General features: G+C 34.9%; 1 protein-coding gene across 1 annotated transcript in view; it reads left to right on the top strand.

The window, feature by feature from the left end:
- Positions 1 to 23613, top strand: part of DPY19L2 (dpy-19 like 2) — a 96704-nt gene that overhangs the window by 53033 nt on the left and 20058 nt on the right. Inside the window, exons 13-17 of the mRNA XM_019418155.2 lie at positions 5085 to 5165; positions 7375 to 7476; positions 8800 to 8871; positions 11973 to 12019; positions 22646 to 22670. Of these exons, the coding sequence (XP_019273700.1) occupies positions 5085 to 5165; positions 7375 to 7476; positions 8800 to 8871; positions 11973 to 12019; positions 22646 to 22670 (327 nt within the window). The remainder of the gene's footprint in view (positions 1 to 5084; positions 5166 to 7374; positions 7477 to 8799; positions 8872 to 11972; positions 12020 to 22645; positions 22671 to 23613) is intronic.

Below are 23613 nucleotides of genomic sequence, written 5' to 3'. Positions count from 1 at the left end.
TAACTGAATACAGACAGTATACTTTAAGACTCGAATGACTTATAGTCAATAAATCTTACAAATACCTACTAATATGGGGCAAGAAATAGTCCTTAGTGACATCTACAAGTCATTATCAGAAACGAGTTCATGTATTTCAGTACCACTCTCACGCCTCTCTTCCTTTACTTTTCACCCTGCTATATATACCCTTACTGCCTTGCTTTCCAAAAGAATTTTTTTTGCCTTGAGTTTCTCCCTTTAGATTTACTAACCTTCTCTTCAAAATAACTCAGCCTGTAGTCCTGCCCCCACTTTCTCTTTTTCTTTTCTCTACATCTGTCTGTCATCTATCTGTTCTTCTGCTTCCCATGTTAGACTATTATTTTTGTCCCTGTCACATTTTCCCTACAGTCTCCCAGCCCCTTCTTATATCAACTCAGACACCACCTAATCTTCTTTTGACTTCTTCCCACACATGCAAATGGATGGCCCACGTTAATTCTATGTTTGTGTGTTTTGTTTCCAAGTAAACTCAGTATGCTGTTAGGTAGACACTACAATTACTAATTCTCGTAATATTGGACAGGTGACACTCCTTTTTTATCTCTTGATCTTTGAATGTAGATGTACATCTATGAAAAAGTAAAACCTGCCATATTGAAGAACTATGTGATTACATATGATATATTAATAGGGGAAAGCTGGAGAAGTTATGGTAAGATAAGGTAGATTTCTACTCAGAATGCAAAAGGACAAAGTGTATTGAGTTGCCAGTTACTCGCTACTGGAGGCTTTCTCTAATGGTGAAAATATAGAAATACTTGTGCACTTGAATTAGTGGATGATATGACTCTTCTAATATATGATTTTTTTAGTTCACAAAAATTAGCAGTTTTTTCCAAGATGAAGCCAGGAAATTGATGGAAAATTCAAAGATCTTCATTTAATAACTGAACTCAAAGTCAAAATTTCTATTCCAAACTGTTGAAAAATGGCAACAAACAGAATAGCATCCATGGACATTTAGGAAATTCTGCCAAAGCTGTACTGAGATTTATTCTCTTCTTTTCAGTTTTAGACTGGAAAGAGTAAAAATTAAGCTTTCAAGTCAAGAATTCAAAGAAACAAACATCTAAGGAGAAAAAAGTTGAGATATAATTAATGTTCAAAACATTTATTTTTTTAAAGCTGACAGAATTGATGTCAGTCTTTTGCAAAGGGGAGAAATAAATTTTAGTTATCTAAACAATACAAAGGATATTCTGGCCTTTTATGGCTTTTTCCCCATAAAAGGCAAAAAGGAAAAGCAAAGATATTTTGTGAACTAACACTTTTTCTTGCAACCCCCTTCCTCCCAAAAAAACTTGGCATTTTACTATTCCAAGTAATTCTTTCATACCTGTGGAATAAAGATTATATTGCATATCTTACTCCATATGGTATTTAGAAGCCAAGGTCTGAATGCTGAGTGTTCTCATTGCTACACTGTTTCCTTGCTTCTAGACCCATACTTCTAGACTGATATAGATACATATGCATACATACATCTAATATTTGTACCATTGAAATTCCACAAGGAGAGGTAAAAGAGAGTGGGGCTGAAAAATTTTGAATATGTAATGGCTGAAGACTTTCCAAATTTGGTAAAAGACATAAATCTACAGAGTCAAGAAATGGAGTGAATCCCGAGTAGGATAAGCCCAACAATATCCATGCCAAGACACATCATAATTAAATTTCTGAAAACTAAAGACAAAAAATCTGAAAAGCAGGCAGAGGGAAATGACATGTTGCCTATAGGGCAAAACTGATTTAGATTACATTAGCCTGAAACTATGGGGCCAGAAGGAGATGGCGTAACATTTGTCAAATGCTGAAAGAATTGTCAACTGCAAATTAAATGTCCAGGGATAGTGTCTTTTAGGAGTGTAGGGGAAATAAAAGACATTCTCAGATGAAGGAAAACTAAGAGAATTTGTTGCTAGCAGAGCAACCCTTAAAGAATAGTAAATGGAAGTTCTTGAGGCAGAAACTAAATGACCAGAAAGAATCTTAGAACATCAGGAAGAAATTAAAAAAAAAAAAAAAGAGAGAGAGAAAAAGAAAATGGATACATAAAGGAGTAAATGTAATATACTATTCTTGTGTTTTTCTTTTCATGTGTTTCCTCTTGGCTTATTATTTAGCTAGATGTTTGAATCAAATTTTAATTAATTTATTTTTTCTCTCATTTTTATTGATATGAGTTTTTGAGGCCATGGATTTTCTTCTGATCATTGTTTTACATGACTTTCTTCATTCCTAATACGTAGTTTTCATTATCATATTTGAAAAAAAAATTTTTTGTTTCTCTTTCACTTAAGACCTGTTTTAATAGTAAGTTTGTTAATTTCCAGGAGGGAAGGACCTTTTTTTCTTCTTTGTTATTAATTTCTAGTTTTATTACATCACGATGATAGAAGATTACATTTTTAGTTTGTGGACCCACTGGATGCTTTCTCTCTGACCTAATGGATGATCATTTTTTTGTGAATATTTTATGTGTGCTTGATGAAGGTGTATCCTTTATTAGCAAGACATATTTTAATAAATTTATCCACGAAATTTATTTTTAAATGTTTTGGTCTTTTATATCTTTATTATTTGCCCACTGACCTCTCTTGTATTGAAAAAGTGTATTTAAGTCTTTTAATATTAGCGTGTTTCTGTTTCTCCTTGAAGATCCAGTAACTTCTGTTTTATAAAGATGGTTGCAATACATAGATATTCATACTTAATTATATTTTCGTCATGAATTGTGTCTTTTAGTGTCAAAATAATTTCTATATCTAATGCTTTTTGGTGTGAAACTTAGTGATGATAGGATTATAAGCTTTAGTTTCTTATTAGCTTTGGTACATTTTTGCCGCTGTTTCATTGTCACGTTTTTGAATCTGTTTCAGTACATCTTTGTATAGCACAGGTCAAATATCGCTTTGTGAGAATTTGAAGATTTTTATTTATGTTGTAAATGTTACATTATTTTTTGTATTTACAATTTCTCTACATATTTCATTACACATTTCTCTTTCATTTTTAACTTTCTATATTCAGGAAAGTTGTTCCCTCAATTATTGCATACTTGAAACTGTTTTTCTGTAATCTTTATACCTGAATGACAGATGGACTAGATATAAAGTTCTTGGTTCCCACTTTCTTGAGTGTCTTGAAAATGCTTCTACACTGTTTTATTGCTTTTATGTTTCTTTTAATATGCATGATGCAAGCCAAATTTTCTTGCCCTTCTAAGTTATGTGCTGAGAAGTGTTACGGACTTTTCTTCATTTTTAAGTTTTACTAGGCTATGTCTCGAGGTAGTTTACCATACTGGTCAATTTTCCCAATTCCTGGTGGGTCCTTTCCACATGTAAGTCCAGGTCTTTTATTTCTAGGAAGTTTTCTTGGATTGTAGTTTGAATACTAGTGTGAATTCATTGCTCAGTTTTTCTTTTTCAGGGACTCCAATTATAAACATGTTGCCTGTCTTCTGTTTCTACTACTTTCTATGATTCTTTTATTTCCTTGTTTAATCTCGTTTTTATTCTTTTGTGGGTGTTTTTTTTTTTTTTTACTGTCTTCAGTGCTTTTTTTGAATTTTTATTTAAATCTCTGCTCCTTTAGTTACCTTGAGATTGTCTTCATTTTTCAATGGTTTCCCTCTTTTCTTCCATTTCTTTTTCTATATTTATGTTCTTAGTTTCAAAAAAAAAAATTATGTCTCTGAATGCTTATTTGAGCTTAGTTAATTCAGCTTTTAATTCTGCATTGTAGTTTTTTCTGCTTTGTAAGATTTTTATCATTCATTTGAATGGATATCAGCAGCTGAAATGTTTGACTCTCAGTTTTGTTACCTTCTTATAGAAGCTCTATTATAGATCATATAGACATCTTTCATCTCATTAGTTTGTGTTCAGAGCAGATATTTTCTAATCCAGGTGCAGCCTTTTGTCAATGTAACAAAATTTGGTTTTATCAATTATTAACTTCCTTCATCTTTCAGTGACAGTAGTGATTGTCTTTTGTTTGGTCCTCATTTATTTTTCTGGATACTTGATTTTCCTTTCTTCCTTATTTCCTTATCCACACATTCTTCAGAGGGTTTCTCTCTTTCTTTTCCCTTCCTCTCTTTCCAGAAGTAATGCCTTTCTGAGGTCAGTTCTTCTTATACTGAGCCCTTTAAGTCCCCTCTCTGTAGCTCATTCTCCAGTCTCCTGGCTCTTCTCACATGTAAGGTGGACTTTCTCTCCCTCTGGTTATTTCAGTTCATTTTAGGACTCCTCACCTCCCTCTCTCCTCTTCTGCATGATTTTGAGACTCCCCTCATTCTCTGCAAAGGCTTAGATCAGGAACTTGAGGCTTAAGTTTGCTGTATATGTTGTTTCTTTCTATTTACAGGTAATTTGAAGTTTGTACTGTTACCTGTTTTTTGTATTTGTGATTGCATTGTCCTACTTGTTGGATGAGTGTGGAGAGATTTGGATTTAGTCTGCTATAATTTTCCTCAGGCTACCTAGAAGTCCACATCTGTGCTTTTTCTAATCAAGGTTAGCCAAAAAATAAACAAAACAACAGAAACCCCCACGTGAGTTTTAGTTTCTATTTCTCTCTTTAAAATGAAACCTTAAGTTTTGAAATTTTCCTTTCTTGAGGAAGGACTCATATAATTCTATTTCCAAAAGAGTGGTAGAAGAATATTTTATAATTTAATCCTATTTTTGAAAAAAAGGACTTTTCTGCTAGGAAATAATATTTGGAACCAAACATATAACTCCTTTCTTCACAGAAATTGAAAATAAATAACTTGAAAAAAATTCTTTTAGAATTTGTAGAACTCTAGTGTTGTTATGTAGTTTATACCAATGTCATCTGTTTCAATTCTTTGCCTTTAAACAAAATTTTCTAAAGGAGCAACCTTTTTTTAGACCACATCACTAATATAGTTTTCCATACCATGATTAAAATTTCCCATACCACTTGTTGATATGATTGAATTTTGTAGCTGGGTAACTTACGATTTTTAGTGTCTGACTTCTGTCTCTTTCTTTCTTTCACTTACTTTCTAGCTGATTCAAGGCTTTGCCTGGTTGTGTGGAACAATTATTTTGAAATTTCTGACATCTAAAATGTTAGGCGTTTCAGATCATGTAAGTACTTTCTAGTTAAAGCATAAAAATTCCTATAAATATGTAGCTGGATGAAAACTTTAAAACCATCCATTTTTACCTCTTTAGTTTATAGAGAGTAAGTGCCTTTTCAAGGTCCTGGAGTTAGTTATTGGCAGACTCAGTAATAAAACCCTACAGTTAAGTGATCTTTTCAACCCACTAAGAAAAAACTGTATCAATGAATGCTAACCTAGCCATCCAGAAAAAAAAAAAAGAATAATATCTTAAGTAGTTATGTGTTTTTTTATTTCAGTTAAAATACGAATTGGGGCACCTGGCTAGCCAGTCAGTAGAGCGTGTGACTCTTGATGTTGGGGTTGTGGGTTCAAGCCCCATGTTGCGTATGGAGATTACTTAAAAAATAAAATAAACTCTTAAGCAAATAACCTCATGTATTTAAATAAGTTACTCATTTATTGAAAATGTTAATATATGAGCAGTCTGTACTCAGCTTTGAAATATAATAGTCAAAATCTTAATGTAGTTTTATTTATGTATAGTTAATAGAGTAAAATTAAGATATGACTTGATATTGTTAAAGCTTTTCTTGTTACATAAAGGAAAGTGGTAAATGTTAAAAATCCTCTATCTTTTCATCTTCTAGAAAATATATGGACCTATCCCTCATGTGTGGTGTGTGTTTGTTTTAAAGCCAGTGTCTTACATAATAGCCCTTGTCAAAGCTTAAGTCCCTACTTAGCTAATCAGTTTAAGGGACAGAAAACAATGCAGAAACTTACTTTTGATTCTTACTTTCTGTTTGGATATGAGCATACATGAGCAAATCACACAGTAACCTACTCTGAAATGTACTTCATCTCATACTATCCAATTAGAACCCTGTCTAATGCTGAAATTTCTTCATCTTTAACAACAGATTATGGTCCTTAGTCTCTAAAAGGTCAAGTGCTATCACTCTCCAGTAGAATTGAGCTAGCATACATGTTCAAGTTAAATAAAATTTCAAAGTATATGGATTTATCTGCCATTTATTGGTAGCTCTGTATGGTGATTTATTAGGTTTATTTGTTGCTGCTGTTCTCTGGTATGTCTGATATACTCCTTTTTTCTTTTCCTTTTTATTCTGTAGGGCTAAACATTTTATGGTGAACTTTATTGAGGCCTCCTAAGTCATCCATTTGTTAAGTTGGTCTATGGGTTTCTTTTCTGCCTTGCTCCACGTTGTCACCCAACTCATTACAAATCTTACACACACACCTATCCCCACCCCCCCCACCCACCCCCCACCCCCCCGTACTCTTAAGTTGCTTCGTGTGTGTGACACTTGTGAGAAAGACTTGCAATGAAAGTGGTTTAGTTAAATTATTATTAGTCATCAGGCCCAGTCAAAATTAGAAAAATGAAGTCAATTCTAAATTATCCTTGCTACTGGTAGATAAGGGGAATCATAAATAAATGAAAACCACAGATAATTATTACACTTGATATAAAATAATTTCATTTCTGTAAAATAATTTGAATTAAGGTTTACATACCAAATATTTTCTCTTTTCTGGCCTTCTGAGAATGCAGTGGAAAAACAATTGTCTCACTGACAGTGGGTAATAAATAACTGAAAATAAGAGTTCTACATTGAGTTTGGTTGGTGATGTTTATTTCAAAGGCCTTGGAGATCAAGTAACTAAATCAAAGTCGTGTGTGTAGTTGTTATAATTCTTATGATCAATAGCTGTTATATTTAATGGCTTTGACTGTATGCCTGAAAAATTCAAGAAACACCAAAAATTGTAATCAGTGTATGAAACTTTGTGAAAATGACAACACATAGGAAATTTATTCATGTTTTTCACTGTGTGGTAAAAAGGGTTAAGTGAGATTGTTTTCTTCTTGAGAAATGATTATAAAATCTCATGATTAACTACATGGTGGTTTCTGCCCAGCGATTGTTGATCTTAACTCACTCTTTATATTATCATGTCTGCTTATTTTTTCTGACCTCTTTCTGCTTTTCATTCTTTTGATATTTCTCTTTGTTTTCAGTTTTCTTCATAATTCAGTATATAATAATGTATTGTTCACTGAATTTTTTGTTTGTTTTCTTTGAGGGCCGTCCATGTACCTTGGATTTATCTGCTCTGTAGACTTTGTTAATATTACAACAAATCAGTTATTATTGACCATAATTATTAGTGTAATTTTAATTTCTTTTACTTTATTTTCTTCCCAGATTCGCCTGAGTGACCTTATAGCAGCCAGAATCTTAAGGTATACAGATTTTGATACCTTAATTTACACCTGTGCTCCTGAATTTGACTTCATGGAAAAAGCGGTATGAACGGTTTTTTTTTTTTTGGTTTTTTTCCTTCTCTACAGGTATGATGGTCTTTTGCTCTTAAGTTTTCCTTTTAGTCTGAAACTCAAATTTTTTATTCAGAGACAACCAACTTTATCATTTTTTACTATAATTTTTACTAATCCTAAGCATTCCTTACCTGTTTTTTTTTTATGTGTAAAATGAGTAAACAGTGACCCCTATCTTAAAGAGTTCTTGATGATGGTTGAATGAGATAATCCAGGAAGAGTGCCTACCATACTATTTGATCCACAGTGAATTACTATTAGTACAGTTCAATTACTTTTTTTTTATTAAAAAAAAATTTTTTTTTTTTAACATTTAATTATTTTTGAGACAGAGAGAGACAGAGCATGAACGGGTGAGGGGCAGAGAGAGAGGGAGACACAGAATCGGAAGCAGGCTCCAGGCTCTGAGCCATCAGCCCAGAGCCTGACGCAGGGCTCGAACTCACGGAGCGCGAGATCGTGACCTGAGCCGAAGTCGGACGCTCAACTGACTGAGCCACCCAGGCACCCCTGGTTCAATTACTTTTAATAGTGTATGCCACTTAGAAGTATGGGACTACTCACGAAAAATAAATCTAAGTTCTTGTTTTGGTTTTTAAAAACTTTAGTTATGTTTCATTTAATACATCAAATATTATAAAAATCTTTAACAAAATGGTGCCGAGAAAGATATACTATTAATCATACATTATTCTCTTATCTATCCAACCAGTCCTATATTTACTCAAAAACTATTAGCACTAATTATCTGTGAGGCTGTTGGCTGCAAAGAGGAAAATGGCTTGGCTTCTGCCTTCAAGAAAGTATTTAATTTAGTGACATGGTAAATCACTCTGACCACATTAATGGGTCATGAGAATTATTTAGCTGCTGTCATTTCAGTACTTATTCATATTTACAGTAAGTAAGTAGGATGACTTTCTTCCTCTAGTTTCACCAGTGAAAATAATGGAACTTTGCAACCCAAGAAATGATAATATAGGGCCTGGGGATCAGTAAACACAAAATTTAAAAATTAATATATAAATAAAGGGAAGATAAAACCAAAAGAAGGGGAAAAATAATATATAGCTAATTTTTGTTTTAATAGTTTTTACCGTTAAAACCTTTGGTGCGTTTGTATAACTTTTTATAATTTTAATTCTTGTATTAGAAGATAAAGATTGATAAATATACATAATATTAATGGCAAAAACATTTTTACCTTTATGAAATTTCGTTGTGATATAAGTTTTTACTCACTTAATATAAAATTTAATAAATGACTTTTGAACAATTTGCTTTATTTCAGACTCCATTGAGATACACAAAGACATTATTGCTTCCAGTTGTTATGTTGATTACTTATTTTATCTTTAAAAAGGTATATTTAAAAATTTGTTATCATTTGCTTTTGGGTTCAAGATAAGGGCTATAATAGAATTGTAGTTCAGAATTCCATCTTATCAGAATTCCATCTTATTTTTAGGATGAACCCTTCCCCCATAAAACAGATTTCTTACTCAGATCTTTATCTAGTATTATATGGGTTTTAGAAAGCCTCATTAGAAAAGATATTCTTATTTATTCTTTCAAAAGAAATTTGTCAGTTACCTACTATGTACCATGAACTATATTCACATTGTCAGTCCACTGGAACAAATAAAACAGGCCTGCTTCTATCTTGGAACTTACATTATTGGTGGGTGTGGGTGCAGGGTGGGGCATTAAGCAAATAATCACACAATAACTAAAGAATTACAATTGTTATAGGTGCTGTGAAAGGAAGATGACAGTTTGGTAGCTTTTAAATATAAAGCAGATTCAAAGAAGTCTTAATCCGCTTTAAGACCTTCACAGGAGAAATTCTACACACATTCTTTAAAAAATCATTGTGTGTTCACTGTTTTCCCAACAAAAGAAAACATTATTAGTGATAGAAGAAATAATATTCTAAAATACCTGTGACAGATTTTCTTGGTCTTGAAGTGGTATATCTGAAAGCCTAAAGAACCTGGGTCTTAGTTTTTTGCAATTTTGAACCATCTTTATGATACTTGTTTACAAGTCGTCTTAAATCAGTATTGTTATGTCCAGAATTCGTGATCCCAAAAGACCACCAGGGAGCCAAGTCCGATGTAAAAGCAAAAGAGCCTTTATTCGAGCTAGCTCGAGCTCAATCCCCTACCTGCACCGAAGCAGGGGTGAGATACCGGAGAGAGAGAGAGTTTCAAAAGGACAAAGGTTTTATTGGGGCCTAGGGGCAGTTAGTGAGGTAATGGCTATGGCCTCAGCTGATTGGCTGGGGAAGGGTCCAAGTCCTGTTAGGCAGGTGGAGGGGGGGGGTTACTCAAGGGGAGGAGGTGTGGTCAAGGTGAAGGACACAGAACAAGATGGAGTCGGCCAGCGTAGGCCAGCCCTTTCAAGTATGTATTTATCATAGACTTTTAAGTAGATAGCAGGAGCATCTCTCTGCCACCATACCAGGGGTGGCCCTGATCCAACTAGTTTTCTATGTGTAAAGTCACGGTGCATACCTTGCGTGTGTGGTTGCAGTTCCTACATTTTCTCATTCCTGTGTTTTCATGTAAAATGTGAACAATTTATGAGAAGTCTCTGTCTCTACCTTGATCTCTGTTGTTTCTCCCTTGACCCAGTTCCCTAGGGACCACTTGGAAAGAGGATAGAGGTAATGAGAAGGAATGGGTACACTAGAGCAGTGTCCCCTGGGCTCTACCTAGCTCTCCACTAGCCTGTTTCCATTCCATCATGGCAAACGGTGGTATTCTTCCAAGGCTACACTTAAAGGGGTAATGCAGGAATTAACTCTTCAGTGAGGAGATAGCTGGCATCGGAGAAGATGAGAGCTAGATCTACTATTACTATTTTTTAAAATTAAGATCCAAGACTCATAAACATAGTACTCGCCCCCAGACACACCATAGCTCAAATCATGCATGTGCATTAACATGTTCTCTCTCTCTCTCTCTTTCTCTCTCTCTCTCTTTCTCTCTCTCTCTCTCTCTCTCTCTCTCTCTCTCTCTCTCTCTCTCTCTCTCTCTCTCACACACACACACACACACACACACACACACACACACACCCATACACCCATCCCTGCAGCTTAACTCCTTTCTGCCTCTAGGTAAACCCCTCATCTTTATTTGTTCCATTGTGGTTTCTTTTTCACCTCAAGGATATTTCTGATCTAAATTTACATTTTCACTTGTGTGAAGTCGCTTCTGGGAAGAAAGAAAGAAGGCATATATAGTATGATTTTTCTGTGACACTACAGAATCTTAAACTCCCCTAAGTGCATATATTCTATCAACTATACCACCAAATAGGCTTCGTGCTTGCCTAAGTGACTAGAATCTCATGTATGTCACTTGAAACATTCATCCATAAAAAATGCTCTTGAACAAATGAGAGAAGTTAAAGATTCTAAACTTAGATTTAATTTTAAATTAGAGTTCAAATTTCACTCTATTTTTTTCATTGTTTATTTCTAAGTTGTAAAGTGCATATCCTTCACAGTTTAAAATTTTAAGTTCCCCATAAGGTTTTTATCTTACTGTTTAAGTTGCATAGGATTGTAGCTAAAGCCTCCTTGGCCCAATTTAGCCCCCACCTTCCCCTTCACTCCTCCTGCTCTCCTCCCTCCCTCAGCATCTTGTGGTACATTGTCAGAGGTGCTCACTGGCCTTCCCAGTGCTCACTCGTGGCTGAGATCAGGGAAGCAGATATGCCATAACTAATTTGATAATAATCTGGAGTTTCAGTGAAGCAGGAGTATGGACTGCAGTGTATGGAGTCTAGAGGGGGGTGGTAGGGGTGGGGGAGAGTTTCCCACTTTGCGTGGAAGGTTAAGATCGTCTCTGAAAGTACATGGGAGAAGCAGCCTCCTTTATAGAAACTAATTCCCCACTTTCAGCCCACCTCCCTCCCAGTAAAATACAAACTTAAACTCTAGTAAAGAGTTGTCCACATGTAAGGGCTTAGAATTTTAATGTTGAAATGGACCTTAAAGATTTATCTCAACAGTGGGGTGCCTGGGGAGCTCAGTCGGTTAAGCGGCAGACTTTGGCTCAGGTCATGGTCTCATGGTTCATGAGCTTGAACCCTGCATTGGGCTCTTCTGCTGTAAGGAGCCCACTTTGGATCCTCTGTCCCCCTCTCTCTCTGCCCTCCCTGTCCCTACTCCCCAACCCATCCCCTTGTGCACTCTCCCTCTCTCTCTCAAAAATGAATAAACATTTTTTTAAAAAAGATTTACTCCAACACTCCTTTCTTTTTTTTAATAGCAGAGGAACTTAGAACGGCAAGAAAATATTTGCCTGGGGCAAAGATGGGATTAAAGTGTTTCTGAGGACTCACTTTAACAATTAAGATACTTTTTCCTTGTGGGGGTGTTTACATTAATGAATTGGAGCATTTTAAATGTCACATAATTCCTTAGAAAAGTTTAATTTATTCTATTCACAGGCTACTCGTGATATTTTATGTGTCTTATCTGCAAACACCTATCAAAGGTAATTATAATTGTTTTTAAATCATACTGTCTTCAGTTACTAAATAACTACTGTAATATTAAATGAATGTATATTAAACCAGCATTTTGATTAAGAAAGACATGAACCAATCTTAGATGTTCTCTTAAAAGACTGAATATATTATTCTTAGAGATTTCTTTTATGTGTTTGGACTTGTTTTGGAGATACTTATATTTGAATTAATTTAAAGTTTAAATCAAGTTAAACTTTAATATATAGCTAGAATTTAAAGTCCATAAACAGAAGTAAGCTAAAGTTTTATTTGGGCAGGTTTTTTTTGACTTTCAGAGAAAACATAATTATTTGTTTTTCTGCATAATCATGAAATAGTTTATTCTCCATTTACTGTATCACTTTTTTTTTTTTTTTTGGTGGTTTTAGTGAAGTCACTAGAATTATGGCATAAACATATGTGAGTAAAATAACTCAGATCACACATTGCTAAACATATGTGAGTAAAATAACTCAAATCACACATTGCTACCAGACATGAGAAGTAGATTGTGAAGAAAATTTCCTTCTGAGGAATATCTTAAATTAAATTTTATACTTATAGCTGTATCATTAAATTTGATGTATTTAATGAAATTTATTTTTAGGACAGTTTTAGATTTACGGAATATTTGTGAAGTTAGTACAGAGAGTTTCCATGAGCTCCATACCCCATGCTTGTATTTTCAGTAAAGCATTTCATATGGTTGCTAGAAGAGCTAAACAGAACCCTATGTTTGAAATGGTTAAATCTTATTTGTTGAAATTCAAATCGAGGCGCTTAATAGACCCATGTTCTGGGTCTTAAATCTTAATAGACTTTGTTCTGGTCAGATAGAGATCAGGGAAATATGCCTTGATGCAGTAAAAAGAATGTTTTTAGAGCCATGGGAACTATTCACATAAAGAATATATGATGGCACCCGGGATATTTAATTGGATAATAGAGGATTGAGAAGTACTTTGTGACTGTCTTCAACTATTTGAGAGGGTACAGTGTGGAAGAGGACAGACTTGAGGGGACCAAAGGTTGGAAGATATTTAGCTCAAAGGAAGGAGTTGATTACAGTCCTGAAAGTGACAGCCTTGTGTGTGTGTATGGGCAGAAGAGTTTTTTAAATTACAAAAATAATACATGTGTACAGTAATACATTCAGATGAAATAATATTTCAAGAAAAGAGGAAATGTTTCCCTCCCTTAGAGCTACTATTCATTGGTGCTGATCGCAAATGGCTTCATATGTATCATTCTAGAAAACACTTCTAAAAACACAATAGTTTTATAAAAAATAGAATCAATATTATTGTTATGTTACTTTTTATTTTTATTTAACAGCTTATCTTGGGTATCTGCCTAGATCTTCCTCATACTTTGTAGTGGTCTCCACATTTTATTGTTCCTCATATGAGTGATTACCAAGTACTTAGCTAGTCCCTCATCAATGGGCGTTAAGATTATATTTATCTTTTTGTCATAACAACAAGTGCTAAGAGTAATGAACATTTCTGTACATATTTCTTTGCATACTTATTTTAATATTTAGAATATTTAGTATTAGAATATTTGAAATGGGACTTTTGAACCATAATTTATAAATGTTTATAATTTGATAAATCCTGAGAACTTATGATGGGAGTGTCCATTTCTCTGTATCTCCATGAGCACCAGTGTTATCAAACTGAACTTTTTCTGACAGGTTAAAAAACAAAACAAAAAAAAAGGTGGGGGGAAGCGGGGGGCTCATTTTCTTTTATCCGTCTTTACCAGGGAAGTTTTACATCTTTCAAATGACTGGTGTATTTGTATCTCTTGACCATTTGAAAATTGATTTGTAGGGTATTTTAATTTATATTATAGACAGTAACCTTTTGCCTATTACATGTATAACATTTCTTCTAGGATGTCACTTTATAGTTTATTAATGGTCTTTGCTTTATAGAAGTTTAGAATTTCTGTACAGTCACAACTATACATTTTCTGTGTTAATTTGTTCCTTAGAAACACCCACATCAAAATCATTAAATTACTTCCTCATATTTTCTTTCATAATGTTTATTTTTTGCCAAGTAATAAGTATATATTTAAAGTGTACAACACAATGACTTGATGTACATATATATTGCAAAATGATCACCACAATCAAGTTAATAACACCTATATCACCTCTCAGTTACCTTTTTGTATATGAGAATGCTTAAGATCCTTACTCTCAGCAAACTTTAAGTATACAATACAGTATTATTAACTATAGTCACTATTCTGTACATTCGTTTCTCAGAACTTATTCATCTTACAACTAAAAGTTTGTATCTTTTGATGAACATCACCCGCATCAGCCCCCACCCCACAGCCTCTGGCAACCACCATTCTTCTCTGTTTCTGAATTTACTTTTTTTTTTCTTTTTTAGACTCCACATATATGTGATACCATAAAGGATTTGTCTTTCTTTGACCTATGTCACCTAGCTTAATGCCCTCCTGGTTCATCCATGTTGTCATAAATGGCAGAATTCCCTTTTTTTTTTTAAGACTGAATAATATTCCCTTGCTTATATATACCACATATTCTTTATCCATGTGTTCAGTGACAGACACTTCAGCTGCTTCTATATCTTGGCTATTATGAATAATGCTGCCATGAACATGGAAGTGTAGATATCTCTTCAAAATATGGATTTTGATTCCTTTGGATATGTTCCCAGGGGTAGGACGGCTGGATCGTATGTCAGTTCTCTTTTTAGTTTTTTGAGGAGCCTCCAATACCGCTTTCCATAATGACTGTACCAATTTACATTCCCACCAGCTGTACACAGGGTTTCCCTTTTCTCTGTGTCCTCATCAACACGTATCTTTTGTCTTTGATTATAGCCATTCCAATAGTAGTGAGGTGATATCTCGTTGTGGTTCGGAATTGTATTTCCTGGATGATTAATGAAATTGAGCACTTTGCATTTTTCCTGTTCTCCTTCAGAAAAAAATGTCTCTTCAGGTCTTTTGCCCATGTTTAAATCAGATTATTTATTTATTTATCGCCATTGGGTTGTATGAGTTCCTTATTTACTTCAGCTATTAACTCCTTATCAGATACACAGTTTGCAAATATTTTCACCCCTTCCATAGGTTGCCTTTTCATTTTGTTGATTGTTTCCTTTGCTGTGCAGAAACATTTTAGTTGATGTGGTCCCACTGGTTTATTTTTCCTTTTGTTGATGGTGCTTTTGGTGTCAGACTCAAAAAATCATTGTGAAGATCGATGTCAAGGAGGTTTTTCCCTGTTTTTTCTCATAGGAGTTTTATGGTTTGAAGTATTACATTTAAGCTTTTCATCCATTTCAACTTAATTTTTGTGAGTGGTATAAAATAAGAGTTTAATTTCATTCTTTTACATGTGAATATCCAGTTTTCTAAGCATCATTTATTGAAGACACTATTCTTTTCCCATTGTGTGTTAGTGCCCTTATCAAAGATAAATTGACCATATACACATAAGTTTATTTGGGGACTCTATATTCTGTTTCATTGGTCCATGTATCCACTTTTATGCGTGTACCATACTGTTTTGATTACTGTACTTTTGTGATATAGTTTGAAGTCAATAACTACAATACCTGCAGCTTCATTCTGCTTTCCCAAGATTATCTTGGAAATTCAGGGTCTTTTGTTGTTCCATATGAAATTTGGGATCAATCTTTCTGTATCTGTGAAAAATGTCATTGGAATTTTGATTGGGATTGCTTTGAATCTGTAGATTGCTTTGGGTAGTATGGATATTTTAACATTAATTCTTCCAAACCAAGAACATAGGATATCTTTCTATTTGTGTAGTCTTCAGTTTCTTTCATCAGCATCTTACAGTCGTCAGTGTAGAGGTCTCTCCTTGGTGAAGTGTACTCCTTCCTATGTGCTTTATTGTTTTTGATGCTATTATAAATGAGATTGCTTTCTAAATTACCCGTTCAGATAGTTCACTGTGATTGTGTGGAAATGCAACTGATTTTTATATGTTAACTTTGTATTCCACAAATTTACTGAATTCATTTATTAGTTTTAACAGTTTTTTGGTGGGGTCTTTAGGGTTTTCTGTACGTAAGGTCACATCATCTGCAAACATAGTTTTACTTCTCCCTTTCTTATTTCTTTTTTTTATTTTTCTTGCCTAATTGCCCTGGTTAGGACTTCCAATACAGTGCTGGAGGGAAATAGAGTGGGCATCCGTGTCTTGTTCCTGATCTTCGTGGAAAAGTTTTTGAGGTTTTCAACATTGAGTATGAAGTTAGCTGTGTGCCTTTATTGTGTTGAGGTACATTCCTTTTGTACCTAATTTGTTGAGAATTTTTATCATGGAGGGGTTTCGAATTTTGTCAAATGCTTTTTCTGTGTCTGTTGAGATACTCAGATGGTTTTTATTCTTCATTCTGTTAAAGTGGCACATCAAATTTATTGATTTGTATGTATTGTACTATCCTAGCATTGCAAAGATAAATCCCACCTACTCATGGTGTGTGGTCCTTTTAATATGATGTTGAATTAGGTTTCTGGTATTTGTTGAAGTTTTTTGCATCTATGTTCATCAGGGATATTGGCCTACAATATTCTTTTCTTTTATCATCCTTGTCTTGCTTCAGTATGAGGGTAATGCCAGCCTTATAAAATGAGATTGGGAGTGTTCCTTCCTCTTAAATTTGTTGGAAAAATTTGAGAAGGATTAGCATTAATCCTTATTTAAATGTTTGGTAGAATTCTCCAGTGTAGCCATCTGGCCCTCCACTTCTTTTTGTGGGGAGATTTTTGGTTACTTATTAAGTCTTCTTACTAGTTTTAAGTCTATTCAGATTTTCTATTGCTTTGTAATTCAGTCTTTGTAGGTTGTATGTTTCTAGGAATATGTTTCTTTGAGATGTCCAATTTGTTGGTGTATAATTGTTCATAGTAGTCTCTTATGATCCTTTGTATTTTTGTGGTATCAATTTTAATGTCCCCACTTTCATTTGTGATTTTATTTATTTAAATCTTCTGTTTTTTTTCTTAGTCTTACTAAAGGCTTATTAATTTTGTTTGTCTTTTCAAAAAAACTAGCTCTTAGTTTTATTGATGTTTTCTATTGTTTCTTGTCTCTTATTTCATTTATTTCTATTATGATCTTTGTTATTTCTTTCCTGTCGGTAATGTTGGGCTTCATTTGTTCTTCTACTTCCTTGAGGTATATAATTGTTTATTTGAAATATTTTTTTCTTAATATAGGCATTTACCAGGATAAGCTCCCCTCTTAGAACTGCTTTTGCTTCATTCCATGTTTTGGTATGTTGTGTTTTTATTTCATTTGTTTCAAGATATTTTTTATTTTCTTTTGATTTCTTCTTTGATCCATTGATTGTTCAGGATTAGGTTGTTTAATTTCCATGTATTTATGAATTTTCTTTCTTTCTTACTATTATTGATTTTCTAATGTCCTACTATTGTGGTCAGAAAAGATACTTGTTATGATTTTAGTCTTCTTAAATTTATTGACCTGTTCTGTGACCTAACATAGGATCTATCCTAGAGAATGTTCTGTGTGCATCTGAGGAGAATGTGTATTCTACTGCTGTTGATGAAATGCTCTGTATATATTTGTTAGGTCCATTTGGTCTAAAGTGTAGTTCAAGTCCAATATTTACTCATTGATTTTCTGTCTGGATGATCCATCCATTGTTGAAATTGGTATTGAAATCCTCTACTGTTTTGCATTGCTTTCTCATTCTCCTCTCTGATCTATTTATATTTGCTTAATTTATTTAGGTGTTTTGATGTTGGATGCATATAGATTTATAGATATAGATGTATATATACATATGTATAGGTATATATGTATATCACATATATATATATATATATATATATACACAGGCATATATATATACACACACATATATATGTATGCATATATATATATATACACATATATATATGATGCTTATATAGTATGCATATGTATGTATGATATGTATGAATATGCATATATATATATATATATATATATATACATATATATATACACACACACACACATATATGATATATAGAGTTACCCCTGCTTTCTTTTTGTTTCCATCTGAGTGGAATATCTTTTCTCATCCCTTCACTTTCACTTTATGTGTGTCCATAAAGCTAAAATGAGTTTCTTTTTTTTAAAAAATTTTTTATTTAAATTATCTGTACACCTCATGTGGGACTTGAACTCACAACCCCAAGATCAAGAATCACATGCTCTTACAACCATTTTACATATATACGTCTACATCTATAAATCTGTATGCATCCAACATCAAAACACCTAAATAAATTAAATTATGTATAATTTGTTTAACCACTCTCTGTCTTTGGGTTGGAGAATTAAATTCATTTACATTTAAAATAATTGTTGATAGATAGATAAGGACTTGTTTTGCCACCTAGATGCTTTCTGTTTCATAGTTCCTTTCTTCTTCTCATGCTGTCTTCCTTTTCCATACTGGTATGCTTTGTTTCCTTTCTCTTAATCTTTTGTGTATCTACTGTAGTTGTTTGCTTTATGGTGCTCATGAGGCTTATTACATAATACATCTTGTAAGTGTCTCTTTTAAGCCAATAAAAACTTAACTTCAATCACATACAAAATCTCAGCTTTTTTCTTTCACTTCCCCTTTTTATCCTTTTGATGTCACAATTTAGATCTTTCTGCGTGGTATCCATTAACAAATTATTATGGCTGTATTTATTTTTAAATACTTTTGTCTTTTTACTTTTATGCTAGAGTTAAGTGATTATATACCACTATTACAACGTTAGAGTATTCCTAATTTGTGTAGTTAACTTTACAGTGAGTTTCATATTTTCATATATGTTTAGGTTACTAATTAGCATTCTTTCATTGTGGCATAAATAACTTCTTTAGCATTTTTTTAAGGCAAGTCTAGTGGTGATGAACTCACTCAGCTTTTGTTTGTCTGAGAAAGTTATTTCATTTTATCTGAGGGATAGCATTGCTGGGTAAAGTGTTCTTAGTTGGCAGATTTTTTTTAGATTTCTTATTTTTGCGAGAGAGGAAGGGGGAGAAAGAGAATTCTAAGCAGACTCTGCGCCAGCAGCAGAGAACCCAGCATGGGGCTCAGTCTCACCATGAGATGGTGACCTGAGCCGAAATCAAGAGTCAGGCGCTTAACCACCTGAGCCACCCAGATGTCCTGCTTTGTTGGCAGATTTTTTAGTGTGAGCATTTTGAATATAACATCTTAAATCAATTTAATTTCTTATGACCTGCAAGGTTTCTGCTGAGAAATCTGCTAATGGCCTTAGGGGGGTTCCCTTTTATGAGATAATTACTGCTTTGACAGTTTATTCTTTGTCTTTAGTTTTGACACTTTCATTATGATGGGTCTAGTGAATTTGGGGGGGTGGTTAATTTGTATTGGTACCTGGAGCCTCGTGTGCTTGGATATCTAGATCTCTCTCCAGATTTGGCAAGTTTTCAGCTGATCTTTAAATAAGATTCCTGTCCTTTCTCTTCTCCTTCTTGGACTGCCATAATATAAATATTGTTTCTTCTGATGGTGTTCCATAATTCACATAAACGTTCTTCACTCATTTTCATTCTTTTTTTTTTCTCTTCTCACTGGATAATTTCAAATTAATCACTTTTCAAGTTCCCATATTTTTGCTTCTGCTTGATCAGGTATGGTATTGATGCTGTATATTGCATTTTTCATTTAATTTATTGTATTTTTTGGCTCTAGAATTTGTTTGGTTCTTTTTATAATTTCTAGCTGTTGAACTTCTTGTTTTATTCATGTATTGTTTTCCTAATTTTATTTAGTTGTCTGCACTCTCTGTACTTCACTGATCTTTCTTAAAACAATTATTTTGAATTCTTTGGCAGTCCACAGATCTCCATTTCTGTGGGGTCAGTTACTGGAAAATTATTGTGTTCCTTTGACTGTGTTATACTTCCATGATTTTTCATTTCTTGTAGCCTTGCCTTGATCTCTTCAATTTGATGGAGCAATCACCTCTTTCAGATTTTAGGGTCTGGTTTGGTAAGGAAAGACCTTTACCTGCAGGTGGGTGCAAGGAGCCAGGTAAGGTGTGCTGTTTCCATTCTTGGGGAAGGCTCAACACTGTAGTATTTGTGCAGCTCTATCAGCTGAGGTTAGCATCAGTGAAGATTGCAGGCGTCTTCAATGACCAAGGCTGTGGATGTCTGTAATGGTGGTGATCTGCTGGGATCTGCAGTGGTGAAACTTCTGGGGACCACTTGATCTTTTCTCCCATGGTGCACATTGTGGTCAAGGTATCTTGACCACCGGTATCTCCTTTGGCACTGGGTTTGTCTTGTGGGTGCCCTTGTGGTCATGGTGGCAGTGGTGTTTGATGCGTGGGTGACCATGGGACAGCTGTGTTGCTGGGGATTGGAACTCGTGTGCTTGCAGAGCAATGGTGGCTCTGGGCTCCAGCAGTTCTGGCTAGCCCCCTGTAGTGGTGAATCTGGTTCCTAAGATGTGAGTGTACGTGGAGCAGGCACAATTCGGGGACTGCAGCCTGGGCATTCATGGAGAAACAATGGCTTCAGGGTGCGGGGCACTGGCTGGCTCACGTTGGTGACAATTTGCAGGACACGGATGTGCATCAAATGACCGCAAGGCTGGGGTCTGGAGTGCAGGCACTCATAAAGCAACAGTGGGTCTGGGGTTCTGGCTAGCCTGCAGCAGCATTGGTTTCACACCTGAGGCATTGGTGTTTGCAGAGCAGCCACAGAGGTCTGAAATGCTGGTGTACGCAGAGTGGCCACATCTCTCTACCTGATGTGCACAGGGCTTGTGTGAGGGCTTGTGCGGGACGGCAGCCCTGCCTCCGGAGTGGTGCAACGGCAGCTCCTGCTGGGAGTGGTGCCGCAGTGTTTTCCTCCCAAGGGTTTCTGAGTGCTTTCTTGTTTGAAAAATACCTTTACTTAGCCCTCACATTAAGTTGATGGTTTGTTTAATAGGTATTCCTGGGATTTTTTTCAGCATTTTGTAGATGTTGCTTTATCGTTTTCTAGCATTGAGCATTACAGATGAGAATTTTTTTAAGTTTGTTTATTTTAAGAGAGAGAGTGCGAGAGAGTGCATAGGCTGGGGAGGGGCAGAAAGGAAGAGAGAGAATCCCAAGCATACTCCATGCTGTCAGCACACAGCCTGAGCCAGGGCTCAAACCCATGAACGGTGAGATCATGACCTGAGCCAAAATCAAGAGTTGGACGCTCAACCAACTGAGCCCCTACACATGAGAAATTTTATATAAAGTTTTGCTCTCTGGAAATTTATAGGGTTTTAAGATATGCATGTGCATATGTACGTGTGGCTGTGTGTGTACTTTATATGTTTGTTAACTTGTAGGACATTTAAATCTGAACATTCACATCTTTCTTTACCTCAGAGAATTGTAGGGTCTCTTCATCTTGTGCTTAGCCTCTCTTTTTTGAAAATCTGTTGTTGCTTTTTATCAATTTACTTTCTTTAATTTTTATCTATTAATTTTTCTGTTTGCAGATTTGGTTGTATATTCACACTTTAAATTAGCTACTAGATTTATTCACATCAGTGGCTATTCTCAAGGCCTCTCCTCTGCACAAGGCAATTCACTGCAGCATTCTGTTGTGCCCAGATTTCAGGACCAGTGGGAAGAGACCCCCTGGCCCCTCCCTCCACTGAGCAAGTCAGGAAGGGGCCTCAATGGAAGCAGAGTAATTTGGTGATTGTAATGCTTTCCTGACAGGCCTTCCTCTGACCAGCCTTTAAAAATAAAAAATAAAAAGTAAAAAAAATCTCTGGATCTGTGTGTGCCCTTGAACTTCCCTTACTTCTTACTTTCTTACTTGAACTGTGTAACTTTTCTCTCCAACCCCAAAATCCATATTAGAAGAAGGCCTCTCTGCATGTAAAACTGAAGTCTCCAGTCTTCTCAGCGGAACAGTGAAATAGTTCTGTACCTGTTGTATGAGTCTAACATGCAGCCTAAGAGAAGAAGGGCAATGTTTATACTGTTTATGCTGTGTTCCCTGCACAGTGCCTAGAGCTCAGTAGGTACACCATACAAATCTTGTAAACTTTTAGACATAAGCTTTTCTAGAAATAAAAATATTTATATGATTTACCCAATAATGTTTATTCTAGAAATTTATTCTGAGGAAGTATTCAGGGATGCTCAGGGTTTTATGTACGAGGATGTTCATGGTACCTATAGTTGTCAAAAATGAAAGTAACTCAAAAGTCCAGCACTACTTACCTAAAACAATATATATGCTTGTCATGGTTGAATATTTAATATAAATTCTTTTTTAAAAATTCTCACAGAGGTACAATCTCCTGCAATCAGTAAAACCTATTTTATCTTAACCAAAGCATGGCTTTTTTATATACCTTAAATAGGATGACTGTCAATCCTGCCTTCATGTTGCTGTAATTTTTAGTGATATTGTCTAACATTTTTATTTTTTTTATTCGTGTTACTGAATAGTTTAGAGAGAATCAAATTTTTTAAATCTAAGAACAAATAAATGCAGTTTATTTTTATGTAATCATAGTGGACATTCAATAAATACAGAATGTTTTTTATTCCAGAAAACAGCTCCTTGAACATGGTGAGGTAAGGCTTTCGTTTTAATCTCTGCTATATTTGTGTGTTAAATTCCATTTCAAGGGTAATTCACAAAGGTACTGCCTTGCACTGTCAGCCGTGCTTCTGTGGTTCAGCACTGGTAATACATTTCGGCGACCCTTCCCATGCTTCCGTCTGCTCTTTTGAACAGTAGGAAGGATTTGAAAACCAGAAGGCTCATTGACGACCACGGAGCATAATTAAATTACCTTCATTAATTCATTCATTCTTTTATCCGTTCAATAATAAAAGCATTAAATTCCTAGCCCACTGAGCCTATAGCTCTAGTCAGCTAGAGCCTATCCCGGTGGATACCCGTGGCCCTGTGACTGGTGGCCTGCTGCCACACATGGACTTGATGGTCAGTCAGCTACAATCTTAGCAGTGTTCCCGGACACAGAAGGTGGAATAGCAATGTTTCTGCCCTCAAATGTGTATAGTTTTTCAACAGACATGATGCAAACAAGACAACGTTTTATATGGTGCTAAATTATTTTGTGGCATATGAAGAGAAAGCTCATCAGGGGCTAGAAATAAGATTTCCTAAGTATTAGCACTTTGAGTCTTAAGGGTAAGGTCAAATTTACAAGAGAGGGCAATTGAATTTGAACCTAATGAAAATAGTCTATAATGATAATGAATATTTTATAGTAGTTACTATGTGCCATGTACTGTGCTGCTTAATTCTCATAATATTATTCCCGCTTTGCAAATAAGAAAATTATGTTAATTAGATGATAGTAGCTTTTACGGAGACAAACACTAACATTTCATTAACTTAACTCAGTAGAAGTTTAATTGTTGGCTGACATAAAGTTAAAACTAGGAGTTCCTGGTTAGCAGGTGGCCCTCCAACAAGCAGTGATTGAGGAACCCAGATTCCTTCCATTTATAGCTCTGCCATCTTCAGCGTGTGGCTTCTGGGGCCCAT

Source organism: Panthera pardus, unplaced genomic scaffold (genome assembly GCF_024362965.1).
Source record: "Panthera pardus isolate Hobbes unplaced genomic scaffold, ASM2436296v1 HiC_scaffold_8, whole genome shotgun sequence".
Taxonomy (NCBI): Eukaryota; Metazoa; Chordata; class Mammalia; order Carnivora; family Felidae; genus Panthera; species Panthera pardus.
The sequence above is the reverse complement of the archived record's forward strand: the minus strand, read 5'-3'. Positions and strand labels throughout refer to the sequence as shown.